The sequence below is a fragment of the Diabrotica virgifera genome, chromosome 3 (assembly GCF_917563875.1).
Source record: "Diabrotica virgifera virgifera chromosome 3, PGI_DIABVI_V3a".
Lineage (NCBI taxonomy): Eukaryota > Metazoa > Arthropoda > Insecta > Coleoptera > Chrysomelidae > Diabrotica > Diabrotica virgifera.
This window is the reverse complement of record NC_065445.1, coordinates 68,249,812-68,275,472: the sequence shown is the minus strand read 5'-3', so window position 1 is coordinate 68,275,472 and position 25,661 is coordinate 68,249,812. Positions and strand designations below refer to the sequence as shown.

The 25,661-nt window shown below is 33.8% G+C and overlaps 1 protein-coding gene across 1 annotated transcript in view; it reads left to right on the top strand.

The window, feature by feature from the left end:
* LOC126881109 (retinol-binding protein pinta-like) overlaps positions 1–25,661 on the top strand; it is an 81,320-nt gene that overhangs the window by 39,651 nt on the left and 16,008 nt on the right. Inside the window, exons 3-5 of the mRNA XM_050645154.1 lie at positions 813–1,059; positions 14,916–15,026; positions 22,079–22,181. Of these exons, the coding sequence (XP_050501111.1) occupies positions 813–1,059; positions 14,916–15,026; positions 22,079–22,181 (461 nt within the window). The remainder of the gene's footprint in view (positions 1–812; positions 1,060–14,915; positions 15,027–22,078; positions 22,182–25,661) is intronic.

Below are 25,661 nucleotides of genomic sequence, written 5' to 3'. Positions count from 1 at the left end.
CGATGAAACTTACAGATCATATAAACAATATATACATGAGTCAAGAAACTTGTGAAGTCGTAACGATTAAGTTCATTTAAAATACTAATTAGGGGGTGATTTTCTCGATTTTTTTACCAAAACCAAAAGGGACTAACTTTATTTTGAGCGTAACTTGTTTAATTTTGATGCTAGAATTTTTTTTATAAAACAAAAATGAAGCTTTTTTTAAACACTTTAAATAAGTTGTAATGAGATTTTTCCGAAATGTGCTTCATTTTTGGTTAATTTCACGTTAAAGTTTTCCATTTGGAATTTGACGAATATGAACCTATTTTTCATTAGCTATAACTCTACTTCTACTATGTGTAGAGACGTGATATATACACCATTTTTTTAAATTTTTTACAGGCTATATTTTTGCTAAGAATCTTTTTTCGACAAAATAATTACTATTTGAGTTATTTGCGAAAAACCGTCTAAAAGCGTGTTTATTTTGTTAAAAAAATGAACATATTCACTGCAAAATAACTCGAAAAATATTGACTTAGTGAAAAAACTCTATAGAACAAAAGTTACTTAAAATTAGCCAGTTTATCCATTTCCTGACTTTCTTTGGACGAATATTTTTTCACCCCCAAGAGGGGGTGGAAACCACCCCCAGGGCAAAAGCACATATCGGCACAATATCACTTTTTTCTTTGACTTGTTAGCTATGTGTATGCCAAATGTCATGTCAATCTAAGCGGTTCTTTAAAATTTAGAGATTTTGCAATATTTTACCGTTAAAAGAACGGACTATATGTAATAATCACAAAAAAATATTTTTTTAGGCAATATATTCCACTACCAAAATTAACAAAAGATATGTTCAGAGTAAACATTTCCAAGCTAAGCGGAAATCCAAAATATTTCGATGTCTACAATTTTTTCGCTCATCAGATCAACATTAATGAAATCAGATTGCACGAAGAACTTATACTTGGTGACGTACTATTGGTAGATCTCAAAGATGTTTCTCTAGGTCATATGGTCAAGGTGACTCCTCAACATATCAAGAAAGCCGTTTTGGTTTTAGAGGTAACAAATTATTCATATTGCTTGATTTTCCTATATTATGGCCACTAAAGTTTTACTATTTCCCTTATTATGCCCAATTGGTAGAATTTAATATCCCAATCTTCTTCTTCAGGTGCCGTCCTCGTTCCGAAGTTTGGCTATCATCAAGGCTATGCGTATTTTTGATACCGTAGATCTAAATAATTGGCAGCTGCTGCACTTGTACCAATCTCTTAAATTCTTCAACCATGAATGTTTTCTTCTGCCAATGGATCTTTTACCTATTATTTTTCCCTGAATAATTAATTGTAGTAGCTGGTACTTTTGTCCCCTCATTATATGTCTTAAGTATTGCAGTTTGCGCTTTTTAATAGTAAGCGCAAGTTCTTTTTCTTTCTGCATCCTTCGCAACACTTCCATGTTTGTCACTCTCTCTGTCCACGATATTCTCAGTATCCTGCGGTACATCCACATCTCGAATGCTTCTATTTTCCTTGTATCGATCTTTTTCAGTGTCCAAGCTTCCATTCCATAGAAAAGAACTGACAGCACGTAACATCTCATCAGGCGAATTTTAAGATTTAAACTTAGCTCTCTTCCGCATAAAACTGTTTTCATTTTGGTAAAAGTAGCTCTAGCTTTTTCTATTCTGATCTTGATTTCTTCAGAGTTGTCGTTGTTTTCATTAATCACAGTTCCCAGGTAATTATATTTTCTAACACGCTCAATTCTTTGATCATGTACGGTTATGTCAGAAAAATTTTGTGGAGATTTCGACACCATCATTATTTTTGTTTTTTTGATGTTAAGTGATAAACCGAACTTTTCGCTGCACTCTACTATTCTGTTTATCAGTGTTTGGAGATCTTCCGGGGTTTCTGCTATTAATACTGTGTCATCAGCGTATCTCAAATTGTTTATTAAAGTGCCATTTTTTTTTCCCAATACACTTAGTAAAATTGGTGAAATCACCGCTCTCAACAGCTGAATGTAAGGTTAGAGTGCAGAACGAAGTATCAAGAACTTTCCAGACACAAACAGGACTTCGAGAGGGAGGTAGCCTATCGTGTCTTCTATTCAACATTGGCCTAGAAAAAGCTATTAGAGAATCTGGAATAACAACAAGAGGGACCATTATTAATAGGAGTGTACAAATACTAGCGTATGCAGACGATATTGATATCATAGCAAGAAGAAAGGCGGACCTGGTTCAATCGTTCACGGCATTGGAAACAGCAGCAAAAATAATGGGGCTACACGTTAATACTAATAAAAAGTCTATATACCGCATATAATAATGCCGCATTTATACTCAGCTATTGCCACTGCTGCTGACGCTGACGGAAATATTGCCCGAAATACGATATCGACGCGAGTGAAGTGTTCACATCAGTTCCTCGCCAATGTCCTCACAACTCATTACCGAACGACTCACAAGAATGGAATGTGACGACAGCATCGTCTTGCTCCCTTACTCACTTGCCGCTTTGCCGGCGGCAAGTGAGAGAGAGAGAGTAGTTGAATGTGAATACCCACTCGTGCTCGCTCTGCCAGTCCTTTGACTTCCATCTCGAAAACCGACTTTTGAGGGAGCGCCGTGCAATGGCAGTAGCATGAGGAGCAGCAGAGCGAGTGAGCTATTTACATATTCACGCTGCCCACTTCCCTGCCCAATTCCCTGTCATTCCCCATAAAGGTCACAAATAATAATCAAGTAGCAAAACCCGAAGATCTAACCATAAGGTTGGAATATATATATATATATACTTTCGAAGGAAGGAGTAAGAGAGTTCATATATCTAGGCTCACAAATCAACCAAAGTAATGCAGTAACCGCAGAAATTAACAGACGTGTATATCTAGTAAACAGAGTGTACTATAGATAAAAGAAACTTTTGACATCAAATAAAGTTACAAAAATAACAAAAACATTGATATACAGAGCTCTAAGCAATCCTGTCTTCACTTACGCGTCAGAAACGTGGACGATAACAGAAAGTGATGAAGAACGGTTAGGCTGTTTTGAACGTAAAATTCTCAGACATATTTATAAAGGTGTGCAGGAAAATGGGTTATGACGTAGACGCTATAATTTTGAGCTTTACCGCCTTTATAATGAGTCTAGTGTTCGTAGGTCTATCAAAATAAACAGGCTGCGTTGGCTGGACCACTTGGAGAAAATTAATGAGATGGAACCGTTGAAACACATTTATAACCAAGTGAATTGGGATACACCGCATCTCAATAAACATCATATTACAAATAAACCTTTTAATAATTAAATGCCCGTGGTAATGTTTGTTTAATAAATACGAGTAACCTAGTTTTGCATGCTAGTATTTGATACAAGGTCGAGTTGCAATAATATTCACTGGGTGTTTATTAACAGTCAGCACTTTAAATCACGGTCACCTCGGCTTACCAAAACAGTAAATAAACAATAACCGACTTTAATTATATTTTTACGAGAACAGATAAATCAATTAGCAGTTGAGATTCGACGGGGTAACATCGATTTCAAGTAAATAATATACCACCAGTTATTTTCTGTGATATATTTAACGTGTAAATAAATGTCTTAACAACGAACTATATTTACTACATCAACCCTCATAGTCGGGGTAACCACCCCTCAGTATCCAGGGTGGCTCAGAAGGCGGGAGCCACCATATGGCGATCCAAGACCAGGCGAGAACTCAGAACTAGCAGTCTAGGACGAGTATAGAAATGGAGAAAAACGTCAATGTTCCGGCACCTCGACCACCCTAGACAACAGTGTGGTACCTACATGGAAATAATGGAGACATCAGGCCGACGCGGAGCTGAATGGAATGGAATGGAGACGGAACTACCATATGGAACATCGTGGGACAATGCTATGGAACGTGCAGCGAGAACTTTTGGGTGATACGAACAAAGACGTTTAAAGTGGTAAGTCCATATTAGCTATTTTTATGGTATTTCCTGATTCGTATAATATAAAATATAAAGTATAAAGTAATATTAACGTAATTATCATTTAAGACGCACATTACCTTTTAAGTTTTACCTATTTTTACTTAATTATTCTATTTTAATTTCCTTATGATACCAATATTTATCAAAATATACAGAATTTTTTTTAACCCTGATATTAGTTATTATAGGACGTAATGATACATTTTATTTGATACTGATTTTTATATGATTTTATATTTTTATATATTTACCAACATATTTTATCTTTGCTGATTCTTATCCATTCATTATTTGACTACTGATTTTTATTACATTTGTATTGGCTAAGCAGTAGACCCCTTTTTAATGGTGATTTATATTGAGTGATATACTGATTTTTATGGCAATTTACTATATTTCTACTATTTTTGACATAATATTTTTCATATATATTTACTATACCTCGTAAGACTGTCAAATTTACGCGTTCGTTACGGGTACAGGAATAAGAAAATTATGAATAAATGAGTAGCAACAAAGTTACTTGGGAAGATTTCATCAAAATAGTTGAGGAGATTACGCAAGAAGTAACAAGACAAAGTAGAAGGGTCTTGAAGAAGAAAGTACCTAAATCTAAGGATATACAAGAAGAAGTAACGACACAGCTAATTAAATTGTATAACAAATTCACACATTTAACGAAGAAAAATTGGGAAGCGCTATCGGACAAACAAAGAGAAGCGTGCAACAAATATTTCGGAAAAATAAGAGACAAAGTTATACGCTCATTTCAAGCTGTAAACTTAAGGACAGTAGTTCCAAGTTCAATACATCAACTAATCGACAAGGAAATAGAGGAAGAACAAAGCGACGAAGAAGTAGAAGAGGAAAAAAGTGACGAGGAGATAGAGGAAAAAATTGACGAGGAAATAAAAGAGGGAAAAAGCGACATAAAACAAGAGATAAAAATATTAAACATGGCTCTGACAATCAACGAATTTTTGAATATTGCAAGCAAGGTATTGCCCAACGAGTTTGATGGAAGCGCAGGGAAATTACAACCATTTTTAGACGCATTAGAGTTACTTGGAAAAATAGCAGAAGGACTTGAAGAAACAGCAATAACATTAATAAAAACAAGATTGACTAATAAGGCTAGAAATCTGATAACTACAGAGGATACGATCCCACTTATAGCAGCGGCACTGAAGAAAGAATTAAGAGGTGACAATCCGAAAACGATAATAGACAAGTTAACAAAGAAAAGGCAAGGAAACAAAGATGCAGCAGTGTACGCATCCGAAGTAGAGGAATTAGCGGAACAGTTGAAAGTAGCATACATAGCGGAAGGAATGCCATTGGAGCTAGCGAAAAAATACACAACGGAAACAGCTGTAGCAACAATGAAGCGAAACGTTAATACGGATAGAGCAAAGTTAATACTGGAGGCAGGTAATTTCACAACACCGCAGGAAGTAATATCTAAATTTTTATCGATTGATACGACAGAGGAGAACACACAGGGAAGAGTGTTCAATTATAGGACGAATTATGAAAATAGGAGAGGACAACAGCAATACCGAAGAGGATACCACAACAAATACGACAGAGGAAGAAGAAATAACTTCGGACAACGGAACGAAGGAGAAGAAACAGGAAACCAACGGAATTATTCCAACAGAGGATATAGACAATTCAACAACCAAACGTACAGAGGAAACCAGAGAGGAGGACGAAACAGAAACGTAAGGCTACTTGAGTTAGAAGACAGCCAAGAGGAAACAGAAAACCAGCAGTTGGGGTTTTGAATGAACGAAACAAGGAAAGTACACAGTCAGAAGTGGAATATAATATTTACAACTTCGACTTAAACCTAACGAATTTTGTACGAATGAAAACAGGAATCCTAGAAAACACAAATACCTTTATCATAGACACAGGAGCTGATATTTCAATACTGAAATGTTCACAAGATTTTATGAAGGAACATGTGAAACCAAACACAAAAGCGAAAATAAAAGGAGTAACTAAAGGAGAATTACAAACAATGGGAGAAGTTGAAACAACACTAGAAGTAAAAGGATCTCGATTTGAGCATATCTTTCAATTAGTGGAACCTAGCTTTCCTATTCCAACCGACGGAATCATTGGGAGAGACTTCATTTCAAATTTTCAATGCATACTAGACTATGCTAACCTTAAAATGCACATTAAAGAGGACAACGATTGTTACATTAGTACAAACATTTTGGATAATAATGATAATGACGCGATAATAATACCGCCTAGATGTGAAATTTACAGAATCGTAAAAATTTTTCAAACGCTGAAGAACGACAGGATAGTGGAACAACAAGAAATACAACCAGGAATATTCATAGCGAGAGCAATTATTTCAAGTAATAATCCGTACATCAAAATTTTGAACACAACCTACGAAACAGTAAAAGTAGAGACAAACGCAATCAAAACATTAGACATTAAATTATTCAACATATACAGACTGATCAACGACAGCAAGGATAGGAAAAAGGAATTACGGGAATCATTGAAGTTAGACATTCCAGAATACATACGCGATAAGTTAGTATCTTTATGTGAAGATTATTCAGATATATTCGCCCTAAGGCACGACATGCTAACATGTAACAACTTCTACGAGCAGAAACTGAGAGTTAAAGACCAAACTCCGGTATACATTAAAAACTATAGGACACCTCATGCACAGAGGAATTAAACCGGCAAGTGCAAAAACTGAGAGACCAAGGAATAATAGAACCATCTACATCAGAATACAACAGCCCAGTAGTACTGGTACCGAAAAAGGCGATAGATGGAAATAAAGCATGGAGATTATGCTTAGATTTTAGACAACTGAACAAGAAAATAGTCACAGACAAATTTCCTTTACCAAGGATAGACTCGATACTAGATCAACTAGGAAGAGCAAAATGGTTTTCAGTTATAGACTTAATGTCAGGTTTTCACCAGATACCATTAGAAAAATCATCGAGAAAATACACATCGTTTAGCACAGAAAATGGAGCATTTCAATTTACCAGATTACCTTTTGGATTAAATGTAAGCCCAAATAGCTTTTCAAGGATGATGTCAATAGCATTTTCGGGATTAACACCAGACAAAGCATTTCTTTACATGGACGATATAGTAGTGATAGGAATATCTGAAAAACATCACCTAGACAACCTGAAAAAGACATTTGAGACATGTCGAAAATTCAATTTGAAACTTAACCCAGGAAAATGTCAATTTTTTAGAAGAGAAGTAACATATTTAGGACATGATCTTTCTCAGGAAGGAGTATCACCAGACAAAGCAAAATATGCAACGATTGAACAATACCCGACACCTAAGACAGCGGAAGAAACAAAAAGATTCGTAGCATTTTGTAACTATTATAGACGTTTTATTCAAAATTTTGCTGAAATATGCAGACCACTCAACAGATTATCAAGAAAAGGAGTAGAATTTTTTTGGTCAGAAGAATGTAAAAAAGCATTCAATAAGCTTAAATCATCTCTGATGAAGCCACCGATCCTAAAATATCCAGATTTCAATAAACAATTCATCCTAACAACAGACGCATCCAACGAGAGTTGTTCAGCAATTTTAAGTCAAGATTATAACGGAATAGACCTACCTATAGCATACGCATCAAGAAGTTTTAATAAAGGAGAATGTAATAAACCTATAATCGTTAAGGAATTACTAGCGATTCATTGGGGAATTAATCATTTCAAATGTTATTTATATGGAGCACCAACATTTTTAGTAAAAACGGATCATAAACCACTAACACATTTATTTGCAATGAAAGAACCAACTTCGAAACTTACAAGAATCAGATTAGATTTAGAGGAATACGATTTCGAAATAGAATACATAACAGGGAAAAATAACTATGCCGATAGTCTTTCAAGAATAACATTACATCAACTAAAGAACCTATACATAGACAATACCCATATATTAGCTATAACACGAGCTCACGCAAGAGAAAATAAGAAGGAAGCAAGGCAAACGAAGGCAGAAAGCGAACTCGCACTACAGCCAGAAGCCCACAAACAGACAGTAAGAAAGGTACTAAATAATTTAGAGGCGCATAGACTACCAATTTTGTCTTTTGGAGCAGAACTAATCTCACCAAGGCTGAGCATTAGGGTCAAAAACAAAATAAAGTGCAGCAAGAGCATAGCCACAGGATTCAATCCAAATGTTGGCACAGCTTGATAAGCTGGCGGTAGAGAATGCAGTACGTAAAGTAAAAATATACGTAAACGATATTATTTTTAAAGTGTGCACAATTGAGGAATTTATTAAACAAGGAAACAAAATATTAAAGAATGTTGAAATATACATATGTGAAGTACCAGAAACAATAGAAGAAGACAAAGAAAAACACAGGCTAATAGAAGAATATCACAATCATCCGATGTTTGGAGGACACGTAGGAAATAACAGACTCATAAAGAAGCTAAAAGCAAGATTTAGATGGAAAAATTTGGAAAAAGACGTAAGAAAATACGTTAAACAATGTCATAAATGTCAAATTAATAAACCGAAAAAAACACATGTCGAAGAATTCGTGATATCGGACACTTCTTCCAAACCATGGGACATAGTATATATAGATACGATAGGTCCATTCACTAAAAGTAACGAAGGTAATAGATACTGTATAACAATGTTATGTGAACTTACTAAATACGCGGTCAGCATACCCGTGTGCAATAAAGAAGCAGATACAATAGCCCGAGGAATTTTTGATCATTTCATACCAACATACGGACTCATGAAGCAAATAAGAACAGACCAAGGCACAGAATATAAAAATGAAGTAATGCAGGAATTAACAAAGCTATTAAAAATAGAGCACAACTTCTCAACGGCATACCATCCACAGTCCATTGGAAGTTGCGAAAAACTACACAGAACATTAAACGAGTACGTAAGAGCATTCATAGATGAAGACAGAGAAAATTGGGATGTGTGTTGCAGGATGTTCACATACTGCTACAATACAACCCCTAACGCGTACACACCGTTTGAACTATTATATGGCAGGAAGGTTAACCTACCAGAAGACCTTACACAGGAGGTTCAACCATGTTACAATATAGATGCTTACTACAATGAGTTACGTTACAAACTACAAAGCGCACACGAGAGAGCTAGAACCTTCTTACTAAAGCACAAAAAAGAGCGACAAGAAAAGAATAAGCTCAAAGCAACACCACAACAATTTAAAATAGGAGACCTAGTCCTGGTAAAAAGGGAAGAGAATGGTAAGTTTGATAGTCTTTATGTAGGCCCTTTCACAATAACAGAGGTAAATAATGTTAATTGTAAGATCAGATCGGAAAACAATAAAATCAAGGAAATACATAAGAATAGACTATATGCTTACAATCCGAGAACACCGTGAGTGACAAGTGAAACGGGAACAGTCTAGATAACGAACATTTTCACTTTTATTTTTTGTATCTAATTAGTATTTATAGGAAAAATGTATATATTGTACTTCGTAAAACGCAGCAAGTAATTAGTGGTACTATTAGAAAAATTTTCTTCCTTTTCCGTAGTCAGAAAATTTTCGGGGGAAGGGGAAGATGAATTGGGATACACCGCATCTCAATAAACATCATATTACAAATAAACCTTTTACTAATTAAATGCCCGTGGTAATGTTTGTTTAATAAATACGAGTAACCTAGTTTTGCATGCTAGTATTTGATACAAGGTCGAGTTGCAATAATATTCAGTGGGTGTTTATTAACAGTCAGCACTTTAAATCACGGTCACCTCGGCTTACCAAAACAGTAAATAAACAATAACCGACTTTAATTATATTTTTACGAGAACAGATAAATCAATTAGCAGTTGAGATTCGACGGGGTAACATCGATTTCAAGTAAATAATATACCACCAGTTATTTTCTGTGATATATTTAACGTGTAAATAAATGTCTTAACAACGAACTATATTTACTACATCAACCCTCATAGTCGGGGTAACCACCCCTCAGTATCCAGAGTGGCTCAGAAGGCGGGAGCCACCATACAAGGACCGTATGGCGTGAGGAGAAGGGGCAGGCCTAGAGTGTGGTGGTATTCCACCCTCAGGAACATCCTAGGTTAGTGGGGGTAGTTACCCCCTGTGATAGGGGTCGATGAAGTAGACACTATTTGCTGAATACTTATTTATTTACCAACTCTAAACACCACAGTAACTAGTTGGTGCGTTTGAGGTCTAACTGTCTAATAATAATCTGAATCACGAATGATAATTGATAAAAGAATGATACGCGATGTTATTTTGTATCTATAAATAAACTAGAAAAGTGTTGATGTCTTTAATGCTGACTCGGCTTGGCCGTGAATTAAGAATAATATTGAATAGCTGACAAAGCGTTATTGAAACTAGTGCACTTGTGTTGAGTAATCGGTGTCACCTTAATTATTTAACAACAAACGTGATGTTTGTTTTGTAAGACATTTAAAAATTAAATGAATATGTCTTGCTCTTATTTTGGATGCTGATAATCCTGTACAAGAGTACGATTTAAGGATCAGGTGGAAGACGACTTACGAGTATTGAGAGTACGAAATTGGAAAATCAAGGCGAAGGATAGGAAGGAATGGAAGCTGATTCTAGAACAGACCAAGACCCACTATGGGTTGTAGAGATCTAGTTGGTGATCGTCCTCTTGATCTTCTCTCCGGAACGTTTCCAGAAACAATTAATCTCTCCAAACTGTTATCACCTCTGCGAACCACGTGACCAAATAAATGCAGTATTGGTTGCAGATATATTGTGGACAGCCTTTTTTTAATCTTGAGTTGGTTTAGAATGGAAATGTTTGTCCTATGAGCTGTCCAAGGTATGCGCAGCATTCTTCTCCAGCACCACATCTCAAAGACATCAATTTTTTGGCGCTCGCATGCGCGAGAGTCCAAGTCTCTGCTCCGTATAGAAATATTGAGAATACAAGGGCATTCACCAGTCTCATCTTGATATTTTGAACGATAGATCTGTCTGTCCAAACTTTAGTTAGGCGACTCATCGCATTTTTTGCCATACCAATACGTCTCCGAAGTTTTGCTTCACAGTTACCATCTTTAGTTATACTAGACCCGAGATAGACAAAGGTGTTTACTATCTGGTATTCTTGTAACATGTTAGTCAGTTGAATAGTGTCGAATCTGTCGACCACCATTATTTTTGTCTTAGCTTTATTTGATTTTTAGACCAACTTTATTGCTTTCGTACCCAACTCTTCGCAGGAGATCAAACATTTCTTGCTCATTTGCTGCTATAAGTGTAGTGTCATCAGAAAATCTTAAATTTGAGATTTTCCTACCAGCTACTGTTACTCCACCGGCCCATCCTTCTAAAACCATCCTCGTGACATGTTCACCATAAATGTTAAATAAGTCAGGTGACAACACGCATCCTTGTCTAATACCTCTCTCGGTCTTGAATTGGTTTGAGAACTTATGATCTAGTCGTACTGTCGCTATGTTGGACTGGTACAGATTTTTAATAAGTGTCACCAGGTGCATTGGTGCGCCCATTTCTATTAAAATTGACCACAGATTTATCCAGCTTACACAATCAAATGCCTTTTGGTAGTCAACGAAGCATACAATCATAGGTACTTGAAATTCTCTAGACTTTTCAATGAGTTGTCTCAGGTTCAGGATTTGTTCCTTTGTACCTTTACACTTTACAAACCCCGCTTGTTCCTGAGGTATTTGGTAATGTAGATAGGTTTTTAATCTGTTTTTGATGATGTGTAACAAGATTTTACTAGCACGTGTTATTAGTGACAGGGTGCGGTAGTTTTGACATCTGGTAGTAGTTCCTTTTTTGTGTAGCTGGATATAAATTGAGGTACACCAATCAGATGGCCATTTTCCTGAATTCCAAACAGCGACACAGAGAGAATGGATGATATGTAATCCTTTGTCACCTAGTAACTGTAGTATTTCACATGGTATTGAATAAATGCCTGGGGATTTATTTCTCTTTAGTGATTTAATTGCATCTTTGACTTCAGCGAGTAAGACAGTAGGTTCTCTAGGGTAGTCAGGGGACCACTGATTTTCTGCTGATATCTCGTTATTTTTATCGCCACAGTAGTTTCGCCATGTTTCCAATATTTCGTCAGTATCGGTCTTTAAATTACCTTCCTTATCTATTACAGACCACGTTTGAGGTTTAAATTCTCTGGTAAGGAGTTTGATCTTCTGGAATAAATCCCTCGGTTCATTTCGACAGCCATGTTCCTCTATCTCTCTGCATATTTGAGAGATGTAATCAGCTTTGTCTTTGCGGCACTGTTTTCTGATTTCTTTTGATAACGCTCTGTATTCATCGTTTGTTCCGTATCTAGTTTTATGTTCTTTTCTGCGTTGAATCACAGTCCACGTATCGGGTATCCATGGTTATTATATCATATGGTAGTAAATGTTAACCAATTTAAAAAGAAGAATATCGAATGTAAACTTAACCGCAAAAGATTTGTACCACCCAAATCTGGTGTAATTTTTTTACCACCAAAAATCGTTTAATTTTTTTGGTATTTACTGTCATTTACTGTTTGAGTAAACAAAGGTTTACTCAAATTTCTTTTTTGAGCTTATACCAGGTGGAAGAAAAAAATGTTTTTTAAATGTTGTTTACACATCAAAATCGTGTCATAGTCTTATATTTTGTGAACATTTTGTTTTGTGAATTTCTCTGATATCTTTAAAAACAAAGAAAATAGACGATCAGTTCCAGAAACAATTCTAAATTAACAATAAAAAATAACAACAGTTAACAAAACTTTAAAATCAGAAAGGCACATAACGTAAACGGTTTGGTAGACACTTTAAGAGTTTAGTTGTCGACCATATGAGCGGTATGCACACCGCAACATAAGAGAGACGAGGTTGTTTAATGGAGGTTCTGTGATGTTTTGGGGTGCAATTTATTTGAGCGCAATAATAGATTTGATGTCGTTACTCCATATTCGCGGTGTGCAAGTAGGTACTTGAAAGGGAAACGAGAAACGACCGTGCGCGAGTCGCGGAGAAATATTGCAACTATCTTAAATAATTCATATTGTCAATTGAAATTGTCAAATTGACGTATATTTCATACCTTCTGTCATTGATGCAGAAAAATTATATATTGCTCCACAATATTGATATGATATGCAATTATTATATAAAGGTAAATTTAATGAATTGTATTTTGCTTGCAGTACTGCATTTTAATAACTAATTTTATTTAATACATACAATTGTTTACGTTTGCATAACATAACCTGCATCTTATTTTTTCTTCTTATTATTTTTTTGGACTATGACCTTGACAATTATCCAGCAACCAGGACTAATATAATTGGCCAATATAATTAAAAGTGCGAATAAAAGTACAGAGCGTAGAAATAGAGGTCGCTTTGCCGAACTTGCACGGTCCCAATAGGCGAGCGGCAGCAACCTCTAAAATGATGTTATACCGACGACGAAAATCAACTTTCAGGTGAATGACGAATTTTGGTCATTTTTTATGTTTTCGAGGTCGCTGAATCCGAATATGAAGTTTATTTTTATCTAAAATTAGTGGAACATGTTCAAAAGTCAAATTTTATGCAAAAATGCGAAAAATCAATTTAGATGATTTTTCAACTTTAACTCGCTGTATCTTTAGTTGTTGTAAATATTTCCTTTCAAAAATATTATTGTATTATCTTTGAAGTATTCAGGTAACAATGAGATTTGTCCGAGATGTTTAAACAAATTAAAAGAGGAGTTGTTAATTTTTAAACATTTTGTCGTCAGGTTTCATTAGTTTCATGTTTACTTAAAAAAGTTGAGTGACAAAACTCTTTATTTTATAATTTAAGCCAACACAACATTAAAAAATACTTAAGTCACGAAGAAGTTATCTGGAAAATTTCAAGTCAAAATATGCAATAGGAAAAAAGTTATGTGGCTTTATAGACGCCCCCCAAAAACGCGTATTTCTCGAGATACTGACCACGGTGTGGTGAATGGCTAATTTTGGTCAAACTGTTTGTTTTTGATGGTGCTGGAAACGAAAATGAGGTTTATTTTGAATTTTAAGTAAAGAAACATTGTCAAAATTGCAATTTTACCCTAAAAATAAAATAAAATCACGTTTTTCTTAAAATTAAAATTTGCCCCATTTTTTTTCTATAAATCATTTTGTTCTTTGCAGTCTATATTTTAACAACGTAATTAAAAAGCTAAATTTCAAATTTTGTCACTCAACTTTTGCGATTAATCTTTTCAATTCAGGAATCTTCACCTTTTACTTATGTTTTATTGCTGTGTTGGTTAAAATTATAAACTAAAAAGTTTCTCACTCAACTTTTTCAGGTAAACATGAAACTACCGGAATCTGACCACAAAATGTTTAAAAATTAACAACTCCTCTTTTGATTTTTTTAAACATTTCGGACAAATTTCTGTCTTATCTGAATATTTCAAAGATAATACAGTAAAATTTTCAAAAGGAAATATTTGCAGCGACCAAAGATACGCGGGTTAAAGTTGAAAAATCATCAAAATTTATTTTTCGTATTATTGCTTAAAATTTGATTTTTGAACACATTCCACCAATTCTACATAAAAATTAATTTCATATTCGGATTCAGCGACCTCGAAAACATAAAGAATGACCAAAATTTGCCATTCGCCTATCATGGTCGCTTTTTCGATTTCTAAGACCCAAATTAGGGTTTCGCCGCTCGTCTAATATTTAAGTGAGGTAAATAGTCAGATACTGAATTGGCGTCATCACAGTCCCGAAAAAAATAGGGTATTTTAAATTAAAATTAAGGTTTATTCCAGATAAGAATAGTAGATAACTTTTGATGGATCTAACCAATTTTTTAATTTTGCAGAAGGTATTCTCTAACAGAATTAAGCAGATCCATTTGGTTAATCCATCGACAAGTGTGGACATGTTGGTATCTGTTTTGAAATCTACACTGAAGCAAAAATTGGCTGACAGAGTAAGTTCATTATATGCTAATCTTCTTCTTTTTATATTTTTGTGTGTGTCTGAGCCAAATGTTATAACTAATATTATCAGGGTTTTCATCTTGTACTAGATACTCTAATTTTCATCTTGTACTAGATACTCGAGATATTCCTTAATTTTAGTTGTTTTGATAGACCAAAGTTAGTAGCAGGCGTTGGCAAAGGAGATTCCTTTGTTCATATCATTTTTTCTGTCGATTTTTTCTATCTAATATATCCAAATTCTTAAACAGCTTTTATAGTTTTTCCATTAATAATATGTAAAATTCTGCATCTATTTTAGAAGAGTTGCTGATACTGACATATATTTTGATTTCTGTGTGTTCATTATAAGTTCCATAGTTTTTAATCCTCCAGCTGTTCGAAAGTGTCTACAATTCAAGATGTCTAATTTGTACTAGAATCTATTATTACATCATATATATGATTATATGTTTTTAGCGTTTGGGGTTCTAAGTGAATATCTTTATGTTTGAAATATGTGGTACTTAGCTACTCCTGCTTTATACAAGAGGCTGAAGGTTTACGGTTCTTATTACATTATCATTGCTCTCTTTATATAGGCTATGCGGTCCAATGATGGGATGGTACATAGACTCTATTCTCATTTTAGATTTCATGTAATCGATTTCATAAATCTTATGTCATTTATGGGTCATTTTCTGCAAGCCTGGTTAACTTTGAGGACGCTGCCACTACATTTATTACAGAATAGCCTAATAAAATAAAAAAAAGTCAAAATGTAAATTCGTACAGGTTAAAACAAATTTTATATCAAAGTTTAGGTGGGTACAAAAGATATTTTCAAGAAAGTATCCAAATCATACAAGGGGATCATTGTTTAAATAATTAAAAAGGGGTCATTTTTGCAAAAAAAATACTTTTTTAACTGCTGAGGTAATTCACTTATTAATGAAGGTCTACGGGATTCTTTTCTGCAAAGTTGAAGGGTAAATATTTCACATAAGACTAACTACATTAAATTTGACCCCCTATTTATTTAAATAATTGTATATAAAACTTTAAAAACAAATTTGCAAAAAAATATTTTTAGCGTTTTAGATAAGCACTATAAAATATCTTGTTTTACAGATTAAGTTGCGCTATGTTACCAGTATTAATTTAAAAAAAATTGGTCGGAAAATATTTAATATTTTTTGAGATATTGAATTTGTTTATTAAATGTTACTATATTTTCAATTGCAAAAACGCGGTTGTTGCCAAAGAAATATTCACCTGATTAAGATCTCATTATTTTTATTTTTATGTATATTTTCGATAAATGTATTGATAAATTTAAATTTCAGTTAAACTCCCCCCTAAAATGGCATTTGAAAATTATTCAAATTTGTTTATAATTTGTTTTTTTAATAACGTCGCGGGGATTAAGTATTTTGAAATTCCTTTTCGATAATTGGGTTCCTGGGAATTTTTTACTAATTAACAAAATTTTTTTGTCGTTTTTTCTTCTTCTTTTTTTTCTTGTAGTTATATTACTACGGGCCCTTTTAGGGCTAAATTTTATTAAGAATATCGAATCTCTAAGTTGTAGGTTATAGACCTAAAAATATTAAGATTTAACTAAAATCTCTTAAATAAAATGTGGCTACTTACTGAGTTACAGGGTGTTTTATTTAAAAATTTAAAAATTATTGTTGCCAAGTACTTCAAAACTATTTGACGTATCTTTATCATACTTGGCAGGAAGTGTGGCTATTATACACCCTACTAAATTGTGATCAATAAACGTTTCTAGCTAGTTCCAGAGGCGTACGACAGGGGATAGTGAATGATTGACCCTTCCCAAATTCTACGCCACTGAGTGAATTACTATTTTAGCGAAATTTTTCGATTCTCCAATACTTTGTATGTAAGTAGCTTTATTGGTATCGATAAAGTCATCAGTTTGAGAGATATTGGAAGTTTAAAATGAATGAATGAATGAATCAAAATAACTATGCCGTTTCATTTTTAACGTCCAATATCTCGAAAACTAACGACTTAAGCGTTACCAGTAAAGAGTATATTATTTACTTAGAAAGTATTGGAGAATCGAAAAATTTCGCTAAAATAGTAATTATCTCAGTGGCGTAGAATTTGGGAAGGGTTAACCATTAACTATCCCATGTCGTACGCCTCTGGTAGTAGCTAGAAACTTTTGTTTATCACAATTTAGTAGACTGTATAGTACCCACACTTTCTGCCAAGTATGATAAGGATATGTCAAATAGTTTGAAAGTACTTGGTAAAAATAATTTTTAAATTTTTAAATAAAACACCCTGTAACTCAGTAAGTAGTCACATTTTATTTAAGTGATTTTAGACCAATCTTAATATTTTTAGGTATAGAATCTACAACTTAGAGATTCGACATTTTTAATAAAACTTAACCCTAAAAGGGCCCATAGTAATATAACTCCAAGAAAAAAAAAGAAGAGGAAAAAAAGACAAAAATATTTGTTAATTAGTGAAAAATTACCAGGAACCCAATTATCGAAACGGCATTTCAAAATATTTAATACCCGTGACGTTATTAAAAAAACAAATTATAAACAAATTTGAATAATTTTCAAATGCCATTTTAGGGGGAAGTTTAATTAAAATTTGAACTTATCAATACATTTATCGAAAATATACATAAGAATAAAAGTAATAAGATTTAATACAGGTGAATATTTCTTTGGCAACAACCGCGTTTTTGCGATTGAAAATAGAGTAACATTTGATAAACAAATTCCATATCTTGAAAAATATTAAATATTTTTGGACCAATTTTCTTTTGATTAATACTGATAACATAGCGCAACTTCTCCTGTAAAATAAGATATTTTATAGTGCTTATTTAAAACGCTAAAAATATTTTTTGCAAATTTGTTTTTAAAGTTTTATGTATAATTATTTAAATAAATAGGGGGTCAAATTTAATTTAGTAAGTCTTATGTGACAGATTTACCCTTCAACTTTGCAGAAAATATTACTATAGACCTTCATTAGTAATTGAATGACCTCAGCAGTTAAAAAAGTAATTTTTTTGCAAAAATGACCCCTTTTTAATTATTTAAACAATGATCCCCTTGTATGATTTGGATACTTTTTTGAAAATATCTTTTGTACCCACCTAAACTTTGATATAAAATTTGTTTCAACCTGTACGAATTTACATTTTGATTTACATGTAGTGTAATTTTATTTTACTAGACTAAGAAAGTAAAAGGTCTCAGACACAGAATACATTATTAAAAAAAAAATATGAAAAAAATATTTTTAAAAAACGCTTTTCTTTAGTTACGAGTGACTAAAATTAAACATATTATAAAAAAATCAACTAAATAGCAAAAAATAAAAAAAATGAAAAATCTAACACATTCGTCAAAGAAAAGCGTGGCGCGTCTTCATCGAATAAACGGTTTTCGCACCACGCTTTTCTTTAACGAATGTGTTGGATTTTTTCAATTTTTTTATTTTTTGCTTTTTAGTTGATTTTTGTACATGTTTAATTTTAGTCACTCGTAACTAAAGAAAAGCGTTTCTTAAAAATATTTTTTCATATTTCTTATTTTTTACTTTTTAGTCTTACACTTTTCAAACATTCAAATATATCGTCATGTTTATTAAAATATGTATAAAACATATGATGTACAAACATGAACAGTAGTCGGAATCGGCAAAAAATTTGAAACTTTATTGTTTATTTATGAAGCATAACGTAAATAATTAACGTAAAAAGTGAAATTATTTATAGTTCATATAATTAGCTACAATCTGTAAAAGTTTCAAGTTTCTTCATTGTAAAAAACAAGATAATTTAAGAATTTCCTTTAAAATCGTTTTTTATTTAAACAATAAACAAAAAAAAAAATTATTGACTATTCGTGTATTGTTCCCGCGAATGCATATGTCATTTGTATTGAAGAAAACGCAGTCAAATTAACGTCCAAAGATTTGACCAAAACGATTTAACTAAAGAAAAGCGTTTAATTAATTAATACGACAAAACGAATTCTAATGTTAATTGTAGCACAAAACGTCTCTACCGGTGGTTTTTCTAGGACTACGATAAAAACACGAATTTTTTTAATTCGAATTTTGATGGAAGTTTTGTTTCGTATCGAATTGAAATTTGACACGAATAAACGCCGATTTATATATAAACAAATTTATAAGCGTTCAAAATTTGAACCTTTATTGTATATTTATTAAGCATAACGTAAACAATTAACGTAAAAAGCAGTGCCGGTTTAACACAGTCTGCCGCCCGGTGCTGATACGGATGCCGCGCCCAGGCTCAAAAATATTTCTTAACTTTATTTCAATTCAACAAAACATATTTTGAATACAAGTCTATTAAAATAAAAAAAACAATTACAACTTTTTTTGGTTTCAAACTTAAATGAAAACTAACAATATATGTAGGTACAAGGAAAAAATTAAGGGCGAACTTCACAAAGTAAAATAAAAATTTACTTAATAACATTCAAACAGGTAACATCAGGTAGGTAAGCAAATACCTTTACTATTGAAAAGCTTGTTTTCTTGATTTTACTGAAGCGAAGTTTTCGATGATATCACTTATATTTAATTCATTGAGCAGGTCCTCGTTAATGGATAAGACTGCTAAGGAGTTCAAATTTTCTTGGGAAATTGCATTTCTTAAGTAGGTCTTTACCCTTTTTAGTGTCGAAAGAGAGCGTTTGCCACTTGCATTTGCGACCATTATGGAGAAAAAAATACGCAGGCAAATATTAACTTTTCTAAATGAAGATATTAATTTATTTTCGTATAAAGCCTGTACCAATTCTAAAGGAGTGTCTATTTTTAATTGGGGAAGAGACGTTAACAAATGATTTAAATGAACACATTCTTGGGGAAAATACTCGTCCAAATCCTCCTTGTAGTTTTGTTGTAATTCGGTTGCCGATCTGAAAATATCTTCATCTTCCGTAGCTTTTAGTTTAAACAAAAATTCAAATGCTCTTGAACAAGATTTATAACTATCAGATCGGCGAATAATCTCCGACTTAAGATTGTCTATTATACAAACATAAAATTATGTTCGCATTTTTTCTTTTTGGCTTAAGCTTGCCTCCGAATTCATTTCTCCTAATTGCAATTTTTTTGATAATCCTCTTCTCAGCATAATTTTCGTTCCCTGTTAACAACATTCCTAAGGCCTCGTAGTGATCAAAACGATCACGTAAGAAATCAAAGTAATCTGCTAAAGATGATAACAGATGAGCGGTTGTGCTTAAATCCATATTTTCCTTTTGTACTGATTTATTCACTTCATTAACCCTTTGTAAAACGTCAAGCCAAAATGATAAAATTATTCCGTTTTCCAACAAATCAAGTTTTTCCGATAGAGAAGCTGCTTCAACTCTTACTATGTTTTTCTCATTTATATCCGTTGATATTCCAACCAAACATGTTTTAATCAAACCGTAATTGCTTTTTAACGCTTTTACGGCATCAAAACGAGAAGACCAACGGGTTGTATTCACTCTCTTAGGTAACAGTGTCTGCCCCGACTCAGCCGAATCCTTTATTGCACGAGACAATAACTCCCACCTATGTGTAGACACGGAGAAAAAATTGTAGATAGCTTGTACCAACATAAAAAAAGATGTTGCTTCCAAACAACAATCTGCTGCATTTTGGACAACCAAATTTAAAGAGTGAGCTGCACACGGCACAAAGAGAGCTAAATCATTGTAAGCTTTAATACGTGCTTTCAAACCAGAATACTTTCCACTCATATTACTGGCATTGTCGTAAGACTGGCCTCTACAGTTCTTAATATCTAATTTCAAAGACTCTAACATCCCAAAAACTGTTTCCTCAAGTTGTTGTTAGCTATGCCCAGTGTTTTTATAAAATTCCACGAATCTTTCCACGGGATTCCCTTTATGGATGTTGTTTTATGTGCTACTAGATTGAAAACCTACTTTTTTAAAAATAATTCACTTCTCCTCGGGCCGCAAAAAAAATGTCTAAAGAGCCGCATGCGGCCCGCGGGCCGCACTTTGCCCACCCCTGCTGTAGAATGATATAATTTTACGGCGCGCGGCATGTTTGTACGTTATCTGACATTTAGATAACATAAACTGAACACAGTGAATAAACCATATAGGTACGTCGACGTTAATAATAATATTTTATTTATAAATTATTGTTAAGTTTTCAAGTTAATGATAAAACAGAAAAATTTTTATTATTATATCATGTGGATTTGTATGTAAATTTTATTTTACCATAATCATATAATTTCGGAACAGCACGCGCTTCGCGCGTACCGCCCTAGAACCTTCAACCGCCCGGTGCTACAGCACCCAAAAGACCCCTGGTTAAACCGGCGCTGGTAAAAAGTGAAATTATGTATAGTTCATATCATTAGCTACAATCCGTAAAAGTTTCAAGTTTCTACATTGTAAAATAAAAATAAGAGAATTTAAGCATTTTCCATTAAAATCGTTTTTTATTTAAACAATTAATAAACATAATTTTTTATTGAGTATTCGTGTATTGTTCCCGCGAATGCATATGTCTGCAAATTTTCATTCATTTGCATTGAAGAAAAGTCTCAAATTAACGTCTAAATATTTGATCCAAACTATTGAAGTAAAGAAAAGCATTTAAAAATAATATACACTAATTTAAATTTGAAACCTTCCTTATTAGAACCATTCTCTCTTAACATCCTGTCTCTGCCTTCTACAATTTACAAGGCATAGAGACGACGAAAATAGAAAACGGAAAGGATTCTACAATATGCAATCACATTTCGTTTTCTTTCATCTAGGAAAAGGTACAAGAAATGGTTCTTAGTACTCACCATCTGAGTAAAGATAGAAGTGAATTAAAGGTAATTTACGTTTTATTTTGCTTTAGAGGCAATCCGCTTTAGTTTCTATGTCTCTTTCAGACATGCATGTATGTCTCTTCCTGACATGCATACTAGAAATAGACACACGCATAAATATCATTTATCGCAAATTATTTAATATTGATACAATGTTTCATTTTGTAGATTCAAGTCCATAATAATATCGAAACTCTATTGAATCATATGTCTTCTGAAATATTGCCAAAAGAATATGGAGGCACAGAGCGTCCAGTAGCAGAACTTCAAGGTAATGTATCTTCGAAACTACCTTTTAATGAGATTTGATATTATTCGTAATGTGTGACACATAAGGGTAAGTACATAACAAATAGGTCGAGGTGGAGGTGTAGGTCGCGGTGGATGCTACTAGTTAAGTCACGGTCGATGTCGACAGCACATAGCAAGGAGGTCGCCTGGGCTGTCAGTAGAGCTAGAACCGCTAGCAAGTGAAGTAGTTTAATGAAATTTGAATGACAAAAAGACTGTGCTCTTGCGATGTTGTGTCAGTCAAGTGATGATAGTGATGAAATGTCAGCTGTAAATAATCAGATCCTCCTTCATATTTCAAAAATTTACTGAATTTAATTACTTTAGAAATACAAAAATAAACTGAATAAAAAAGGGATTATATAAAAAGTATCAACTCAGATAGCGCAGGTAATGACAATTTGACTTCGAACGGACCAATCACAGGGAAGCATCCTTGTAGGCCGCTCAGTAGACATCCATGTAAAACAAACTCATTTTAAAATAATAAATGATGGTTTTGCTTGTTTTCGATTCAAAGGGATGCACACCCGCTGGACAGTCTGTTTCTACCATTGCAGGCGTCATCAGCAGCGTTCCTTAGCGTGCACTCCTCTGAATCGAAAAACAACTGGATCATCAATTTAAAGGGAATCTGAAAGATAATTCAAAATCCCCATTAGGACGCGATACAAAGACATCTCTTAACAAATTGAAGAGTCTCAGATGCAGAATCCACCAAAAATGGTAAATCGTTATTTAAATCTGAGACTATTCGTGTTGAAAGTTCTTTCTGGTACATCCTTAATCTGCGACTTTTTCAATTAATAAGACCGCAGACGACGAATATAGAAAACGAAAAGGAAACGATCACATTTCGTATTCATTCGTCTAGGAAAAAAGGACAGAAGAGGAACTTTCAGTACTCAAATCCGAGTAAAGATAGAAAAATAATAAATTATGGTTTTGCTTGTTTTCGATTCAGAGGGATGCACACCCGCTGGACAGGCTGTTTCTACCATTGCAGGCGTCATCAGTAGCGTTCGTTAGCGTGCACTCCTCTGAATCGAAAAACAGCGTGACCATCAATTATTCAAAACAATAAAATAAATAATTATCAAAATAAACTCATTTTATTTTCAAAAGCATCGATGTAAACCTCCCGGATGGCATCGCGCTAAATCTCCGCCGCGACTTACCTGCTCTGTTCTCTGCCATTCACTACAATGTGTTTGTTTTACATGGATATCGACATCGACCGCGACCTCCACATCCACCTTCACCGCGACCCACTTGTTCTGTTCTTACCCTTAGAGTGAATGGAAGTTTAATTAATAACATTAGGTATGCCGACGATACAGTCATGATGCAATTTGAAGACTAGAAAGAATAAAGAACAAACTATTAATATATAGTGGAGAATACGAACTCTCCCTAACATAAAAAAACAAATTTATGAAAATTAGCAAGAACAACAATACAATCGAAATATTAACCGTACGCGGCCAGCAAATTGAGAGAGTAAAAAATATACATTACTTGGGAACGGTAAATCACAGAAAATAACGATTATACTGCAGAAATAAAAGTGAGAAGTTAAAAAGCACGTGCCAACTTCGTAAAAATGAAGAAGCTTTATTCAGCAAAGATCTGACACTGGCCCTCAGAATAAGGGCAATTAAATGTTATGTACCTACACAATGGGCTTTACTATGGAGCTGAATCATGGACATTAAACCGAAATGCAATATCGACTTAACGCGTTTGAAATGTGGACATTTAGAACAGTATTAAGCATTTCATGGGTATATAGAGTCACGAATATAGAAGTGTTAAGGAGAATAGGCAGAAAGAGGGAAATTGAAAACACTATAAAAGAAAGTAAATTGCAATATCTCGGACATGTGATGAGAGGCGAAAAATATAGCATCTTGAGACTAATAATTTAAGGGAAAATAGAGGGTAGGAGAGGCGTAGGAAGAAGACGCGTTTCCTTGTTGAAGAACCTGAGAGAATGGTTTCGTTGCATCTCAAGACAACTGTATAGAGCAGCTGATTCGAAGGTCAGAATGATTGCCAACCTTCGTCGCGGAGATGGCACTTAAAGAAAAAGTGACACACATTGATATTTGATAGCATATTATCCTGATAAAACAATTGCCAATAAATCCACCAAAATGTACAAACGTCTGCCTAATTGGCTTTGCCAAAAAAAAAAACAAAGATACAGACGTGATTCGTCATTTGCTGCCTCTTCTCTGTCCTTTTTTATGGTGTTGAATCGTGGACTTAGAACGAAGATATATTGCAGAAAATTGGAAGCATTTGAGAAGTCAACTCGGTCTGACCAAGTCACAAATGAGGAGGAATCAGAAGAATGTAGAATAACCGAGAGGTAGGGGAAGGACGTCGAAGATGACGCACCTAAGCAAAATACATTTTATTTAAGGGTAAAAAATATTTAAGCTAACTTTGAATGCTACGAGCCTGTAATTTGGACATTTCTATAACCAATTTCTAGGATTATTTTTAAATTCAATAAAAGGAAGTATTTTTTATGCGGCTTTAAAAAAAACGCTTTTGCGCCATCTTACCTTCCACCGAGGGAAAGATGACGCACAGTGATGGTGAAGATGGCGCATGTAGGTATCTATATTAAAAGCGCAAGTGATATGAAAAGAAAATTTATTTTTTAATACTGAAAGTAAGAAAATGTAAACAAAGCTTTTTTAACATATTAACAAAAGTCACAAATGTAGTTTTCGGGACTTTTGGCTCCACTGCATTCTTTATGCACCCATTGTCCACAACTTGTGCATCTGAACCATGTTTCCGTCTTTTTGCCGAAGTCTCCACATAATATGCAGATATCAGTTTCACCTCCCTCGTTGATTATGTCATCCAACTCATCGTCATTGCAAAGACCTTCTTCATCAAAATCGCTTTCTTCAGTATCGCTATCCTCCAAGATTTTTTTGTTTATTTTTTGTTTGATTATTTTTTGTACTTTGGCTTTCCCTTTATTTTTATTTAGTTTTAATCCTGCATCATTAACCAATACTTGTCTGGTTACTTTTTTCTTTCCTTCTTCCGACTTCGCCAGTTTTTCTTTTTTTTATTCTCTTTTTCTTCTAAGAATTCTTTTAAAGGGGTGCTTGTTAGAATTTCAGAATGTTGCTTTTGTCGTCCATATTTTCTTTTAATTTTTTTATTGGGCAAAGGAACTGGAGAAATAAGTGAAAGAGAAATATGTGGACGTTTGGTTATTTCATTTTGTTTTGTGGGGGTTGTGTGACGACTTTCAGGAGACTGTCGGCTGGTTGATGGACGTGGTAATTCTGGTTCTCTTATAGATGGTGTTGTTATTAGTGGAGGTGTTCCCTGAGGTGCAGGTTCAGGAGAAACATCTCTATCCAAGCTATCATTGTTTAAATTATCAGCAGGAAAAAAGTCATCTTCTGTGAACTTATCAGAGTTTAAC